At 41.1% G+C, this 14,942-nt stretch overlaps 1 protein-coding gene across 9 annotated transcripts in view; it reads right to left on the minus strand.

Annotated features, from left to right (window-relative positions):
• LOC100512977 (KDEL motif-containing protein 2) overlaps positions 1-14,942 on the minus strand; it is a 114,849-nt gene that overhangs the window by 52,991 nt on the left and 46,916 nt on the right. For 5 of the 9 annotated variants that reach the window (XM_021062749.1, XM_013979360.2, XM_013979359.2 and 2 more), the window contains exons 2-3: positions 9,709-9,869; positions 6,694-6,856 (exon numbers count right to left, since the gene is read on the minus strand). In XM_021062749.1, coding sequence (XP_020918408.1) covers positions 6,694-6,856; positions 9,709-9,869 — 324 coding nt within the window. The other 4 variants (XM_021062746.1, XM_013979361.2, XM_021062748.1 and 1 more) reach the window with 1 other exon arrangement.

A 14,942-nucleotide genomic window follows, 5' to 3' on the forward strand; every position in this document is an offset into this window, starting at 1 on the left:
TTGCTTCTCTAAAATTCAGTAGGAGGTGAACCATTTACAAGACAGAGGTCCAAAATTGAAATAAATTTTAATCTTTTAAATCTATAATCCTATGCCTGAATTATAGCTTAAGAGTTAATAGACCTTAATGATTCAGAGTTCTGTATGAAATCAAGTCCTCTTCTTCTAAGAGAACAGCAAAAGGTAATCAAGAATTAAACAAACTGGCAGTCAAGGCCAGATCAATTAAAAGTGGCAAGAGGCAGTTTCCTTCATTCAAACTCCAAGATGCTTCATGGTTCCTGAAAGCTGAGCAAAAAAACCTAGATGGTCAAACAATTTTATATTTAAAAGACCACGTGTTTTTTAGAGTTTTGCTTGAATTTTAAACAGAAATTAAAATTAATATGGATTTTTCATATTGTTTTGAAATACCAGCTCTATATAAATAATATTTAGAAGTTAAATACTGCTCTTATTTGCATTCTTCCTTTCCATACAGCTTTACGGAGCCTGCACACCTCTACAGCTAGGCACTATTTTGAGTGCTTTGGAGAAAATAAACACAACTGAGATAGAGACCCTATTCTTTTGAGGGGCTTTAGGTTGGGAAAGATTTGATACATAAAGAGTTAAAATGCAAGCCACGATGTGATAAGGACAATACAGAGATTTAAGTAAAATACGCTGAAAATGCAGAGGACCACTTCCTGGGGGTGAACAGGGAAGGCGACAGGGAGAGAAGATGGTGGTTGAACAGATAAGAGGTAAAGAGCAGCAGGAACACAAGCCTGGAGATCGTGGAGCAGGGGAAGCCGGGAACTGGCAAGTAGGTCTCTTTGGCTGGAGCCAAGAGAACGTGGCAGATTGAGAAGATGCTTTCCAGAGCCCTGTGGGGTTGCCTGCCTCATGGTGTCCCCACCCCCACGCCACTCAACACTCCTGCCAGCTCACCAGGCCCCCATCTGGCGAAGGTGGCAGGGGCAGGGGGTCAGTTTCGGAGGGTCGCAGGTGGCTGGAAGACGTGACTTCATAGGATGCTGGAGGCACAGCTGGGACAGTGTCACCGAGTGTGAGGGTGTGCTGTGAGGGGAAGGATGTACCCTCCCTGACGGCATGCAAGCCTGTGCATGGCACTGTGGGTTTAGGTAGCCACGCAGAGCACTCAGGAGGCTTGAAGGCCCAGAGCCTCTGAGGTCACCTCCAGACCCCCCCTTAAAATTAGTTTATGTTTCTGACATGAACGGCTTCCACTTGGGGAGTGAATAAAAACAAGAGCCCAATCATGAAAGCTATGCTGCTTAGTCCTCTGCACTTGGTGATTTCAAGGGATACAAAGGCATCTCATTCACCTTTGCTCACAAGTCCTACTCGCCCGCCTTAAAGATCTCTCACACGTACCCCCACTTCTCCTGCTGTAGGCAGGGCAGGTTCTTAGCTTCGGCAGGAATGGCCTTCCTTGGGTGCAGTTGTGTGTCACAGGCATGATACAAAGTTTAGCAGCATCTCTGACCTCCACTCACTAGATGCCAATAGCACCCACCCTTCATTCGTGAAAACAGGAAAGGTCTTCGGACGTTGTCAAATATCTTTCAGGGTACAAAACTGGCCCTGGCTGAGAACCACTGAGCTAGAGTAATTTTTCTAAAGTGAAAATCTCATTATGTCACTTCTTTGTTTAATGGAAAAAGATATATACAATATACACATGTGCACGCACATGAAATACATCAAAATATTAGTGTTTGTCCAGGTCAGTGGGCTGGGGGTGATTTCATCTGTTTTATATATATATATATATACACACACACACACACACACACATATAACGTATATAATAAGAAAAAGAATGGCATTATTCAAAAAAGTAATTACTGGCTCCCTGCTGTCTACAGGATCAAGTCCAAGGTCCTTAGCATTGTATGTACAAGGTCCCTATTCCCTGGCCTCTGCCTGCTGCTCCCCCATCACCTCCTATCAGTCTCACCTTATAGTGAATCACTGAACCTCAGTGACCAAGATGAGTTCCTGCTTTTTCCCAGTCTCTGTATCTTTGCCGTGTCATTGTTTTTTTGTTTGTTTGTTTGTTTGTTTTGTTTTGTTTTTGCCGGCTGCAACCTCCCGATTCTTAATTGCCTCAGTCCTATGTGTCCTTCAGAAATTGGCTTTTTTCGCAGGAAGCCTTTTGGATCCTGCAGTCTGAGTTAAGTGCTTCTCCTATGATGTTCTCATGGCAGGACTCCCATGCATCCACCACAGCACTCACCATATCATCCAGGTTGCAGCCAGTGCAGATGGCATTCTTGTGTGAATTTTAAAGGGCATCCCTTCCTCAAGATCCTTACTGTCATTTGCTAGAAAACTGCCATAATGAATACAGGAATCCATGATGACTGTGATGTGTCTACACTTCCCAGACTGTGCAGTGCATCTCCTGCCCAACTGTACACAGCCACCTGGTATTCCCTACTGGGTGTCCTGGGGCCCTCCAGGCAGGAACTTTGCCTTATTGTTATGATTTTATCTCTAGCACTAAACACAGTACCTAATCCAGAGTAAGACTTTGATAAATAAATGAAAGAGAAGCTATCATCTAGGCTATTAGCACCATGCTAGGAATTCTGACGGCCCTCACTACTGGGGGAGAAGGAAGCCACTATGCCATGTGGTTTCCAAGCTTGGTGAGCATCCAAATATCCTAGAGAATTAAAATAAACAAAATGCCCCACTTCAGACCTGAACCAGAACCTCAAGGCTGGGACCTGAGTATGTGTCATTATTTTAAAATACTGTTGAAATTCTAATCATGTGCAACCAGATCAACTGGGAACCACTCCTTTGTCTTGCTTATCCCTCCTGTCACCACCACCCTGGACACCACACCTGGGATCCCTGAAGGAGCATTTCCAAGGAAGGATCTTGCTTACTCTGATTTTTCCTTCCATCTGGGTGTCTTACATTCCTGTGGCCTCCAACTCAAGCCTAGGTGCTTGAGCAGGAAAAAGGAAGAGAGCAAAGCAGGACATTTGGAGATCCAGAAGGAGGGAAAGGGAGAAAAAGAGAGACAGAGAGAGATTGAGGAGGAAAAAAGGATCGAGGGGAAAGAATAATCAGCCTTTTTAACATTCCAAAATAGCATTGTGCTTCTGTAAACTGCGGTTGCAGCTGGATTGCTGAGGCTTTGTACATCCTGGGCTCCATCAGGCAAATGTGGGCATATCTGGACAGCAGCTAGACAAATCCACCAAGAGCCTGCATCTTGAGGTTAAAAAAAACCATCATAAAGGAAGAGGTAGTGGGCATGAAGACCCTCGCTCCAGGTAGCAGTTGTCACTCTAATCACAGCTGTGTAGTGAGTACTGTGTGCTCTGCACCATGATGGTCCGCGACGGAAAGAGGCCAACTTCAATCCAGTCACATGTGTCACTCACGAGCCCTATGAACTAGTTCTCTTCCATTTACCCTTTGTTCTAGACTTTCGGACGACAACAAAGGAAAGGGTGGAGGAGAAAAAACTCACAATGAACTGGCGGCGCATGGCTTCACTGTTTCGAGAATGTGTGTGGACATGAGGGTAAGTGGCCCCCTTGCAGGGGCGGCTTCATTGTGGAGTATGTTGGCGTGTGGACCAGAGGGTGGTCTATCACCCAGGTACGGTGAGAGGACATCAGTGGAATAACTGGTCTGGAATTAGAAAAAATAACTATAGATGCTTCTGAGCAGCCAGGAATGCTGCATTTAGAAGCTCATGATGTACACTATTAGGTTCTTGCTGTGGATTGTGGGAGGCATTTGCGAGGCCATGGAGTTACCGACATTCTGCAGTGGGGACTGAACACCATATGTCTCAGGCAATAGATGCCCCAAAGCAAGACACAAGGAAACATGACTTACAGGGAGATGCTGGGGGAAAGATACAGGCAATCCAGACAGCCCTCAGCATCTGTGGCATCCATGGATTCAACTTATTGCAAATGGAACCCTAGTTGGCTGAAATTGTGGATAAGGAGGGCTAACTGTACATTTTATATAAGATACTTGAGCATCTGTGGGTTTTGGTATCCACAAGGAAGTCCTAGAACCAATCCTCCACATAGAACAAGAGGGGATATAATTGTGTGTGTGTGTGTATATAATTTACATGCAGTATATATACTTTTCTTGAATTTATTAGCTAGCAATAAATAAATTAAAACACTAACAGAAAATTTTCTTTGTCCCTTGGGTTGGAGTAGAGTCATAGAGAATATAGTTCACATCATTTACAAATAAGATTAAAATAATAATGGGATAATTTGGGAAGTGCAGAAATTTGGGAGGAGAAATTAGTCATATTTGAATCAGAACTGGTGAAACCTTTTGCCTTGATTAATGAGTGAAGTCACTATGTCCCCAAGGCTTTCTATCCACTGATAATAGGAAATCAAAGCTTTAACATACCATATACTTTTATTGGCTGAGGCTTTCTAAAGTAAATAGGTGTGTCTGGTGAAATGATGGTCCATTTTCTTTTGGGGTGAGCTACCCACTATCCAGTGTCATTTCTGAGTTAAACCATAGCTTAAAAGAGGAAAAGAAATTTCTCTGATATGCAAGTCTTTTAAGGCTGGACAGAAGGCTTTTTGCCTAGAGGGGTTGGCTCTCGTGCTGTGATTTGCAGAAGATCCTCTACGGCTTTGCTGACTTGCTCCAGAGCACCAAGTGTGACAAAGTGGAGCCTTGATGGCTTCAGCAAGTAGAAGCCTGACTGCTGCCTGGTAGAGGATGACTGTGCTTCCCCCAGGCCCTTTGTCGGTTCCTCCCACTGCACTTATAGGCAAGGAGGGGCTCCTGAACTAGAGCCTGTATTCTGGGCTCTGCCTTAAAAAAAAAAAAAGATCAGAAACTGCCAAAGAAAGTTAGGTTCTACTTAAGAGTAAAGAGCCCCTCGGAATGTATGGAACACAATTAATATTCCTACCAGAGTACAAAGCTCCCTTAAGCCCCTATCCTCACCCCTGCTTCCCAAACACACACATTCACATTCAAAATTTACATCCAGATATTTAGGTCACACTCATATTTTAAAATAAAAAGGGCACATTTTTACATTTTATCTTCTGAAACCTCTAAGGAGCAAAAAACAATGACTTCACTACATTCGGCACCAGCACAGTTATTTCCAGTTATGGTTTGCACATAAAATATATTTAAGGATGATAAATTGTGAAAACTGCTAAACACACACATATGCTTAAAGGATAAAATCTGTTTGATTTTTGCATGCTGTGTTTGTCTGGTTAAAAGAGAGCTGTGAGTCATTTTGGTATCGAAGAAGGACAGTCGCTAAACAGAATTTTTAAAAGAGTTTCCCTTTTTTTTTTTTTTTTCAATTTGGTCTATAATCTTACCCAGAGTGAAGATTACAGATCTTTTATCTTCTTTGATCTACTTTTGCAGCAACTTACAATACGAACTTAGAAATAACTTGTCAGTAGAATTAACAGGTTCCTCAGCTTTTCCTAGTTTACTACTGTTAAATTGTTCAGCTACATAAAACTCTGCCTTAGAGAAAAAAATCACTTAAAACACAAATTAAATCATAGGTCCCAGCTACCCCACACATTAGGAATATTTCTTTTCTTCTTAAAAAATAAGAAGTTTTAAGTTCCCACATGATAGAATTACTAATATTTCAAACATTTTTTTACAAAGAAAAGCAACTCACCTATTTGAAGAGTATTTCCTTGTAAGTGACTGGTAGAAACAAGCATACAAATCTACATTTTGTTCAGCTCTTCATTATTTCATTAAAAAAAAACAGCCTCAGGTGAGAGCTGGAAGCAAAAGACCTTCCATTTCCCCCAAGAGGGGAGGACAGAGCTTGGCCCTGTATCCAGAAGCCTCATCACATGCCGCACCAGCTGCTTGCTGCCTACTGTTTTTCAGCAAGAGTGACCTCCAATACCTTTTATTTAGCATTGCAATGCACTCTTAAAGGCCTACACGGAACACATCACGTGCCAAGCCAACACCTTAAGAGGGTGGGAAGCTTTTCAACCAGGAAGACGTGCTGAAAATATTTAGCAGTCAGCTTAACTGCATGTAAGCAAAGCCTTGCCTGTTTTTCACAAAACAATCCAACAACATTTGAGTCAAGGTGAACTGATTTACAGTTCTCAACTGGGAACCACCTGGAACTATGGCTCTATTGCCCCCAAAGTTTCCTTTCCACCTTAAGTTTACATTCTGGCCAAACTCCATCAGAAAGGCTGCCCTCCATATTTTTGATGATGGTAATATATTTTTTTCCTCTGTTTCAAAATTTAGTTTTTCTCCACTCTCTGCTCATCTCATCTGCACCTATTTACTTGTTACATCCCATCTCTCCTGACACACAAGCTCTCCAAGGAAGGAGTAGTTTCAATTTAAATGTATCTTCCTGACCAGGGCATAGACCAGGCTCTCGGAGGGACTGTCAATAATTACTTCCCACCATTTAATCCATCACTCACCAGGTCCACTTCCCGGGACCTGTGCAGTTGGATAGAAGCTGGATTTCAAATGAGCCCAATTTCATGGTTTCATAAGGACTTTGTCCCTAGGAGAGCTCAGTCTTGTTTCCTTTGTCACTAGCTGAAATGAAATTCTAAGAACAAACATTACACAAAATAGGCTGCTGGCCTCTCCTATCAGATAATTAGTGAACTGTCAGGTGACCTGAGTTTAACTCACCCTCTCTGTCCTGGAGTTTGAGGTTTTGAAGGCTCCTTTCTGGATTTCCTGAATGAGAACAGGGAAGCCAATGATGATCTGAAGCTTAGCCGAAAAGGAATGGATGTTGGGTTTCTTTGATTAGGTGTATTTTTAGATCTTGATGTTTGTAATTCCATGGGATCTGAAAGAAAATTGTAAAAATTTTACGTGATTCACACTGAGGTATATGGAATGATTGGCCATCGGGGACCTGCTGTATAGCACAGAGAACTCTACCCAGTATTCTGTGATAATTGATGGGGGAAAAGAAACTGAGAGAGAATGGATATGTGTAAATGTATGACTGGGTCACTTTCATGTACGGCAGAAATGATCACAGCCTTGCAAATTAACTACACTTCAATAAAACTTAAAGATCATCAAGAATTTATTTGCATAATTAAAATATTTCCAGATAGGTATATCTTATTGAACTATGCAGTCTAGAAACACAGCAGGCATCCCTAGAGGAAGCCTCAGGAACCAGGGGAAGAAAATCCTCCCAAACAGCAGGGAGTCTTTCGACCTGCACTGTGGACTGCAGCTCTGTATAACCTCCCTCCCCTCACCCCAGGGTGACACTGTCTCAATGTGTCTTCCCCAAGGCTATCCAAAACCCAAAGGTAAGGTGTTAGGGACCTCATTCAGTTCTCCTGTCCTGTCCTTCAGGAAAAAAAAAAAAATTACATGTGCTTTAAACCCATAGTGATAGACTATGTAACTTTTCATATCAATGAAAATAAAGGAAAAGGAAATTAAGCCCTTTAGAGTACTCTTTTTTTTTTTTTTTGTCTTTTTTTGCTTTTTATAGAGCCGCTCCTGCGACATATGGAGGTTCCCAGGCTAGGGGTCTAGTTGGAGCTGTAGCTGCTGGCCTACACCAAAACCACAGCAACTTGGAATCCGAGCGGCATCTGAAAACTATACCACAGCTCACAGCAATGCTGGAACCTTAACCCACTGAGCGAAGCCAGGGATTGAACCCGCAACCTCATGATTCCTAGTTGGATTTGTTAATCACTGAGCCAGGATAGGAACTCCTAGAGTATTCTTTATGACCATCAAAAACCTATCTCTTTGTATGTTTATTTGCTACATATATGGTTCATTTGTGGGTATGCATGTAATATAAATATGTATAATATATACATATAGATATTATACAGCTTTATATATGAGTATTAAAAATTCTAAGGCAAAATCAACACATACCAAGTCCATTATACTGTAATACTTTCACACATGCTGAGTTTATAAATGAGGAATTCAAGGTAAGGGGAAAGTCACCACGGCATATATGGGGTTAATCTAAAAATGTGAATTGTGAATTTTTTAGATAGATTTTTTTATTATGGGAATTGCAAAATATTGCCAAGATATAAATTGAGAAATATTGTTACATATTTCTTAATGTTACTAATGTTAGTAACATATAACAAAAGCAGTCAATGTAACTCTATCAGTAGAAAGATACTTTACACTGTTTTAGTATTTTAAATTTCCTTTTCTTTTGCCTTTTTTTTTTTTTTTTTTTTTTGCTTTTTAGGGCAGCACCTGAGGCATATGGAGGTTCCCAGGCTAGGGGTTGAATCAGAGCTACAACTGCCTGCCTAAGCCACAGCCACAGCAATATAGGATCTGAGCTGTGTCTGTGACCTACACCACAGCTCACTGCAATGCCAGATCCTTAACCCACTGAGCGAAGCCAGGGATTAAACCCGTAAACTCATGGTTCCTAGTCAGATTCGTTTCCACTGTGCCACAAAGGGAACTTCAGTATTTTAAATTTCTGATGTGCTCTGTTATTCTCAAATAGATCTGAGAAAGCAGGCTTTATTATCCTCATTTACATATTTAAAAAAAGTGATTGGTGAAGGTAAGAGATATACTGGTAGTCACAGAATTAGAATGCCCAAGGAAGGCAAACAAATGAGTTTGAACTCATTTATGAGGTTTAAGTTACCAAAGCATGGAGGGTGGCAGCTCCTTGACCACCCTCCCTCCCCCATTCCCTTTTTCCATTTCTCTCCCCTCCTGGTCTCCCCCACCTTCTGCATCACCATCCCATTTATTTCGGTGCTTACTGTGTTAGAGCTCAGTACTTTAGACACATAATTTTATTCAGTTCTCACAACCACCCTGTGAGGTAGGTATTATCATATCCATTTAAAGATGAGAAAATTGAGGCTTACAGAGAAGAAGTCACTTGTACAAAGTCACATGAACACTGATAGAAAACAGAATATAGAGAGACACAGAGCAGAGATTTGAATCCAGACCCCTTTTGATATCGATGCCCGTGTTCTTCACCACGACACTCTCTTGCCTGATTATAAAAACGTACCCCCAAGACATGACAGTGCATTTTCAGTTCGCACTTTTTATTGTGTGTTGTGTTATAAAACATTCGTCCTTTATGATTTTTTTTGGCTTTTTGCTATTTCTTTGGGCCGCTCCCGCGGCATATGGAGGTTCCCAGGCTAGGGGTCCAATCGGAGCTGTAGCCACTGGCCTACGCCAGAGCCACAGCAACTTGGGATCCGAGCCGCGTCTGCAACCGACACCACAGCTCACAGCAACCCCGGATCCTTAACCCACTGAGCAAGGGCAGGAACCGAACCCGCAACCTCATGATTCCTAGTTGGATTCATTAACACTGCGCCACGACGGGAACTCCTGTCCTTTATGATTTAAAAATACTGCTAGCAGTTCCCTTCGTGGCTTGGCAGTTAATGAACCTGACTAGGATCCATGAGGATGTGAACTCGGCTCGGATCCCGAGTTGCTGTGGCTGTGGTGTGAGCCGGCAGCCGTAGCTCCGATTCGACCCCGGGCCCAGGAACTTCCATAAATGGCAGCTGCGGCCCTAGAAGCAAATGTAATAATAATAATTAAAAATAAATAGATCAATAAATAAAAATACCCCTAAACACGAGTTGGTTACAGTGAAGATCCCACTGAGCCCTTATCCACATGAGGTGCCACAGGTCTCACCGTTTTCTGCCATCCCCTTCCTCAGCCTGTGTGTAAGTGGTTGTTTCAACATTTGGCTAACATCTCTTTCATTGCAAAACTTTTTTCTTTGAATTTCTTCAAACCATTCACCAGTCACTCCGTGAAGCCATCTGCTATCCCTCTTTGTCTTCTGCAGTTTGCTGAAATAAAACACAAATATCAAGACATACTTTAAATGTCTTCACATCAAGTGCAAACTCATGTGATGGGCCAAGTTTTACCAAGTGGAGGAGCTGCACACACTCTAAGTCCAAGGGGAAAACTGGCTCTGGCTGAAGTTTCCTTTTCACTGCTATGTATATATTTTGATTGTGTTCTCTAAATACAATGACAATCTAAAAGTCTTTGCTTGCAGTAGAAAAAAGCAAGTTGTTAGGATCTCATGGGTTGAGCATTGTACAAACCTGACCTAATAACACAACTGAATGATAGATATTTTAATGACATGGAGAAACTAGAACATTCTAGCTCTGATTAGTCACTCATTCATTAATTGGTTAGATGTTTACTGAGCAACATTTATGTAACAGGTCCCCCTCCCCACCCCAGTAGGCAATGGGGATTCCTTACTTGCCAATCAGTAGTCAAAGATAAAAGCTTTCATGCAATAAATTGCTGAATGTTTTGATCTTAGATAATGGAATTCTTTAAACACAAAAACACAAAGGCTGATGAATGAGGACACGGCTAATGCTCAGTAGTGAGGGACAGTGTTATATGAGATGCAGAGATAATGCCATCCAAAGCACTTCCAGAATGCCATAACTGAAATTCTGCCATTATTTCTTTTTTCTTCTCCCCTGCCCTCTCCTGCTTAGTCTTTTTTTCAAACGAAAATGCTGCTCTACTAAGTCCTTAGTTAAATCATCAGTGGTGAGTTTTTTTTTTTTTTTTGTTTGTTTTTGTTTTTTTTAAGCAGATCAATTTGCTCCATTTGTTTGAAAATGAGAGAAGTTTATTCCAGGGGGAGACAGCCCTGGATTGAGGAAAATAGAGCAGAAAGGGGCATCTGAAGAATATAATAACAAATCTCATCAAGCTCTGATGAAAAAGCCAGGCTTGTTGTTGGGCCCCAAGCTCAGAAAGTTCTGCTGTTTTGGAAAGAATTTCTTGTGACTCTGCAGTGGCCCTTTATCCAAGGTCCTCTGTGAAGCACAAGTGTTGGAGACTTTGTATTACTAAGAAAGTAGTGAGTGAGACAGTTGCAGAGTGGCTAATCTGGGGTTAAAGGCAAAGAACTGTGATGGTTGCAAGTCAGGCTCCTGCTTGGGGCTATGATACTGTCATTTTATAAAATAATCGAGAGGCCATCCTGCCCAGACTTGAATTTTGAAAAGCATTAGGCAGCACTCATCATGTCTCATCCACATCATTTGCAATGGTGCCTCCTATTTTGCCACTGCCACCTGGTCACACCTGTCTCCATTGCTACCACTCTTGCTAACATTCTAAGAGACCACAAGTACCTGCTTCAAACCAGACTGGCTGCCTCCAACTTATTAACACCTGATTTCTTAATGTTCCACACTTGTACCTGACCTCTACTTTCTCACAACTCTCCCAAACTCTCAGACCCCAACAGTCAGCATCACCCCTCACCCACTTCTCAACACATCCCTCTCATTTCAGAGGACAGTTAAGCTACCTGACTTAGGAACTCTCTAACAAACATAACTGTTTTTTTCTAAAGGCTCGCTGTAACACAGACTCTCGTTTAAAATAATCACACTTCATTTAATTTCATCTCAAGCACTCATTCCACACTTGCATTCGTATCTATCACCACTTATTTCTCTTTAACATTCGGCCAATGAAGTCAGAAATCTATATCTCTATGTGATTACTCATACAGTGGAATTCTTCTCCAGGAAATATATCTTAAAGACATAACACCCACAAAGTACATTAATTTAACTAAATGTGCAGTTGCTAAAAATGATCACACAGGCAATGTAACATACTGGGAAATGCAAGTGATATAACATGAAGCAGAAAAAGTGAAATACAACATTCTATCCAAGCATAGAGCCATGTGAAAATAATGCATCCGTGTGGACACACTAGAGGAAAAAAATCAAACACCTGTTCTCTTAGAGTAGAACAATTACAGGTATCAATACCACCCTTAGCTTTTTAAAAATGTGTTTATTCAACAAGTACAATATGTGGACCTATTTTTTTTTTCTATTTACTTGTGAATTTTTTTTTTTTTTTGTCTTTTTGCCTTTTCTTGGGCCATTCCCACAGCATATGGAGGTTCCCAGGCTAGGGGTCTAATCAGAGCTGTAGCTGCCAACCTATGCCAGGGCCACAGCAGCACAGGATCCGAGCCTCGTCTGCAACCTACACCACAGCTCACGGCAATGCCGGATCCTTAACCCACTGAGCAAGGCCGGGGATCGAACTTGCAACCTCATGGTTCCTAGTTGGATTCGTTAACCACTGAGCCACAACAGGAACTCTGAATTTTCATTTATACGATCATTTTTTCCCTTACAATTTTTCTTGAAGATAGAGAAAAAAAAAATCAGTTCTATTTTCACAATCCTAATGCAACCTGTATTACCGGTTGGGGTGTGAATTTTTTCCTCTGCATTTTTCACCTAATTGTAATAAAATTTATTAAAGATACATTTTGTGGAAGGCCTCCTACAGAGAAGATGCAGAATATAATGGCAAGCAGAGCAGGTATAGCTCCTGCCATAGAGAAATTACCGTCTAATGGGAGAAACAGATATGAGTCCAATAATGATACAAATATAAGATAACAAAGAGTGGTAAATACGCTCATTCAACACATGTTTGCACTCTGGGCAAAGCAGCAAACAAGTCTTTGCCCTCGTGGAATTCACATTTTGCTGGGGTAGGAGTAGGGGTAAAGAGATGCTATTAGAGCATCTAACACAGGCACCTGGATATGTGAGGCAGAAGAAAAGACTTCCCTAAGTAGAGGGCATATAGGAGTTCCCGTCATGGCTCAGTGGTTAACAAATCCAACTAGGAGCCATCAGGTTGCAGGTTTGATCCCTGGCCTTGCTCAGTGGGTTAAGGATCCGCATTGCTGTGAGCTGTGGTGTAGGTAGCAGACTCGGCTCTGTTCGCACGTTGCTGTGGCTCTGGTATAGGCCAGCGGCTACGGCTCCAATTAGACCCTAGCCTAGGGACCTCCATATGCCAAGGGTGTGGCCCTAGAAAAGACAAAAAAAGACCAAAAAAAAAAAAAAAGTAGAAGAAGAAGAAGATGGCATATAGCCTGAAGAGTGAAGGATGAAAGATGAAGAAAAAGGTTGTGGGTAGGTGGTTCTGGGAGAGCTTTCCAGGCAGAAGAGTGGCCGCTATAGAGCAAGTGCCCCCAAGGAAAGAAGCAAGGAACTGAAATAAGGTCAGCCTGGCTGGAACATGGAGATGGAGAAAAAGACTAACTGACAGCAAAAGCAGAAAAGCAGCTGCTAGATCATGCGATATGTAGAGATGGGTTAAGCAGTTGCTCTTTAGTCCAGGAGCAATGAGACAGCACTGACGACTTGGCATGGACACATCAGATTTGCACTTCAGATTTGCACTTTCAAAAGATCATCCTAGAGTAAAAAGCTTCTGCACAGCAAAGGCAATCCACAAAATGCAAAGGCAACATACTGAATGGGAGAAAATATTTGCAAATCATATTATCTGATAAAGGGTTAATTACCAAAATATATAAAGAACTCGTAAAACTATAGCAAAAAAACATTCTGATTAAAACAGGGGAAAAGGATCTGAATAGACATTTTTCCAAAGAAGACATACAGATGGCCAACAGGCATGTGAAAAGATGCTCAATACCACCAATTATCAGGAAAATGCAAATTACAATGGGATAGTACTTCATACCTGTCAGAATGACTATTATCAAAAAGACAAGGAGTTCCCATTGTGGCTCAGCGATTAACGAATCTGATTAGCATCCATGAGGATGCAGGTTCAATCCCTGGCCTCGTTTAGTGGGTTAAGGATCCCTCTGCCATTGCCATGAGCCGTGGTGTAGGTTGAAGACTTGGCTCAGATCCTGTGTTGCTGTGGCTATGGCATAGGCCAGCAGCTACAACTCTGATTTGACTCCTAGCCTGGGAACTTACATATGCTGTAAGTGTGGCCTTAAAAAACAAAAAAACTAAAACAAACAAAAAAAGACAAGAAATAACAAGTGTTGGCAAAGACACTTGGAGAAAAGGGAACCTTCAAGCACTGTTAATAGGAATGTAACTTGGTCCAACCACTATGGGAAACAGTATAGAGAGTCCTCAAAAAGTTAAAAATAGATCTACCATGTGATCCAGCAATTCCACATGGTATTTGGAATTTATTTTGAGTATTTATCTGAAGAAAATGAAAATATTAATTTGAAAAGATATGTGCCCTCTTATATTCACTGCAGTATTATTTTCAATAGCCAAGATATGGAAACAACCTAAGTGTACATCAATGAATGAAGGGATACAATATACAATATATATAATGGAATGCTATTCAGCCATAAAAAAGAATAAAAGCTTGTCATTTGCGACAATACGGATGGACCTTGAGAGCATTATGCTTAGTGAAATAAGTCAGACAGAGAAAGATAAATATTATATGACCTCGTTTATATGTGAAATTTAACAACAAAAAATAAGCTGATAGATAAAGAGAACAGATGGGTGACTGCCAGAGGTGAGGAGTGATGGGGATGGAGCAAATGAGTGAAGGTCAAAAGGTGCAGAATTCCAGGTATAAAATAATTAAGTCATGGAGATGTAAGGTACAGCATGATGACCATAGTCGATAATACTGTACTGAGTATTTCAAAACTGCTAAGAGAGTAGAGATTAACAGTGCTCATTACAAGAAAAAAAATTTGTAACTGTGTGGTGAGCTGTTAAGTAGAATTATCATGGTGATCATTTCCATATATACACAAATACTGAATTATTATGTTGTACACATGAAACTCATGTTGTAAAATAATTCAAAAGTATTAAAATTAAAGAATAATATAAATTATACCTCAAAAAAAATTTTTTTAAAAAAGATTACCCTAGAAGGGATCAAGATGGCAGAGGAGTAAGAAGTGGTGCTCACCTTCTCCCACAAACACATCAAAAAAACCCCTCTATGTGTAGAATAATTTGCACAGAACATCTACTGAATACTGGAAGAAGACCATAAACCTACAAAAAGTACAAGAAACTCTCCAC

Source organism: Sus scrofa, chromosome 9 (assembly GCF_000003025.6).
Source record: "Sus scrofa isolate TJ Tabasco breed Duroc chromosome 9, Sscrofa11.1, whole genome shotgun sequence".
Taxonomy (NCBI): Eukaryota; Metazoa; Chordata; class Mammalia; order Artiodactyla; family Suidae; genus Sus; species Sus scrofa.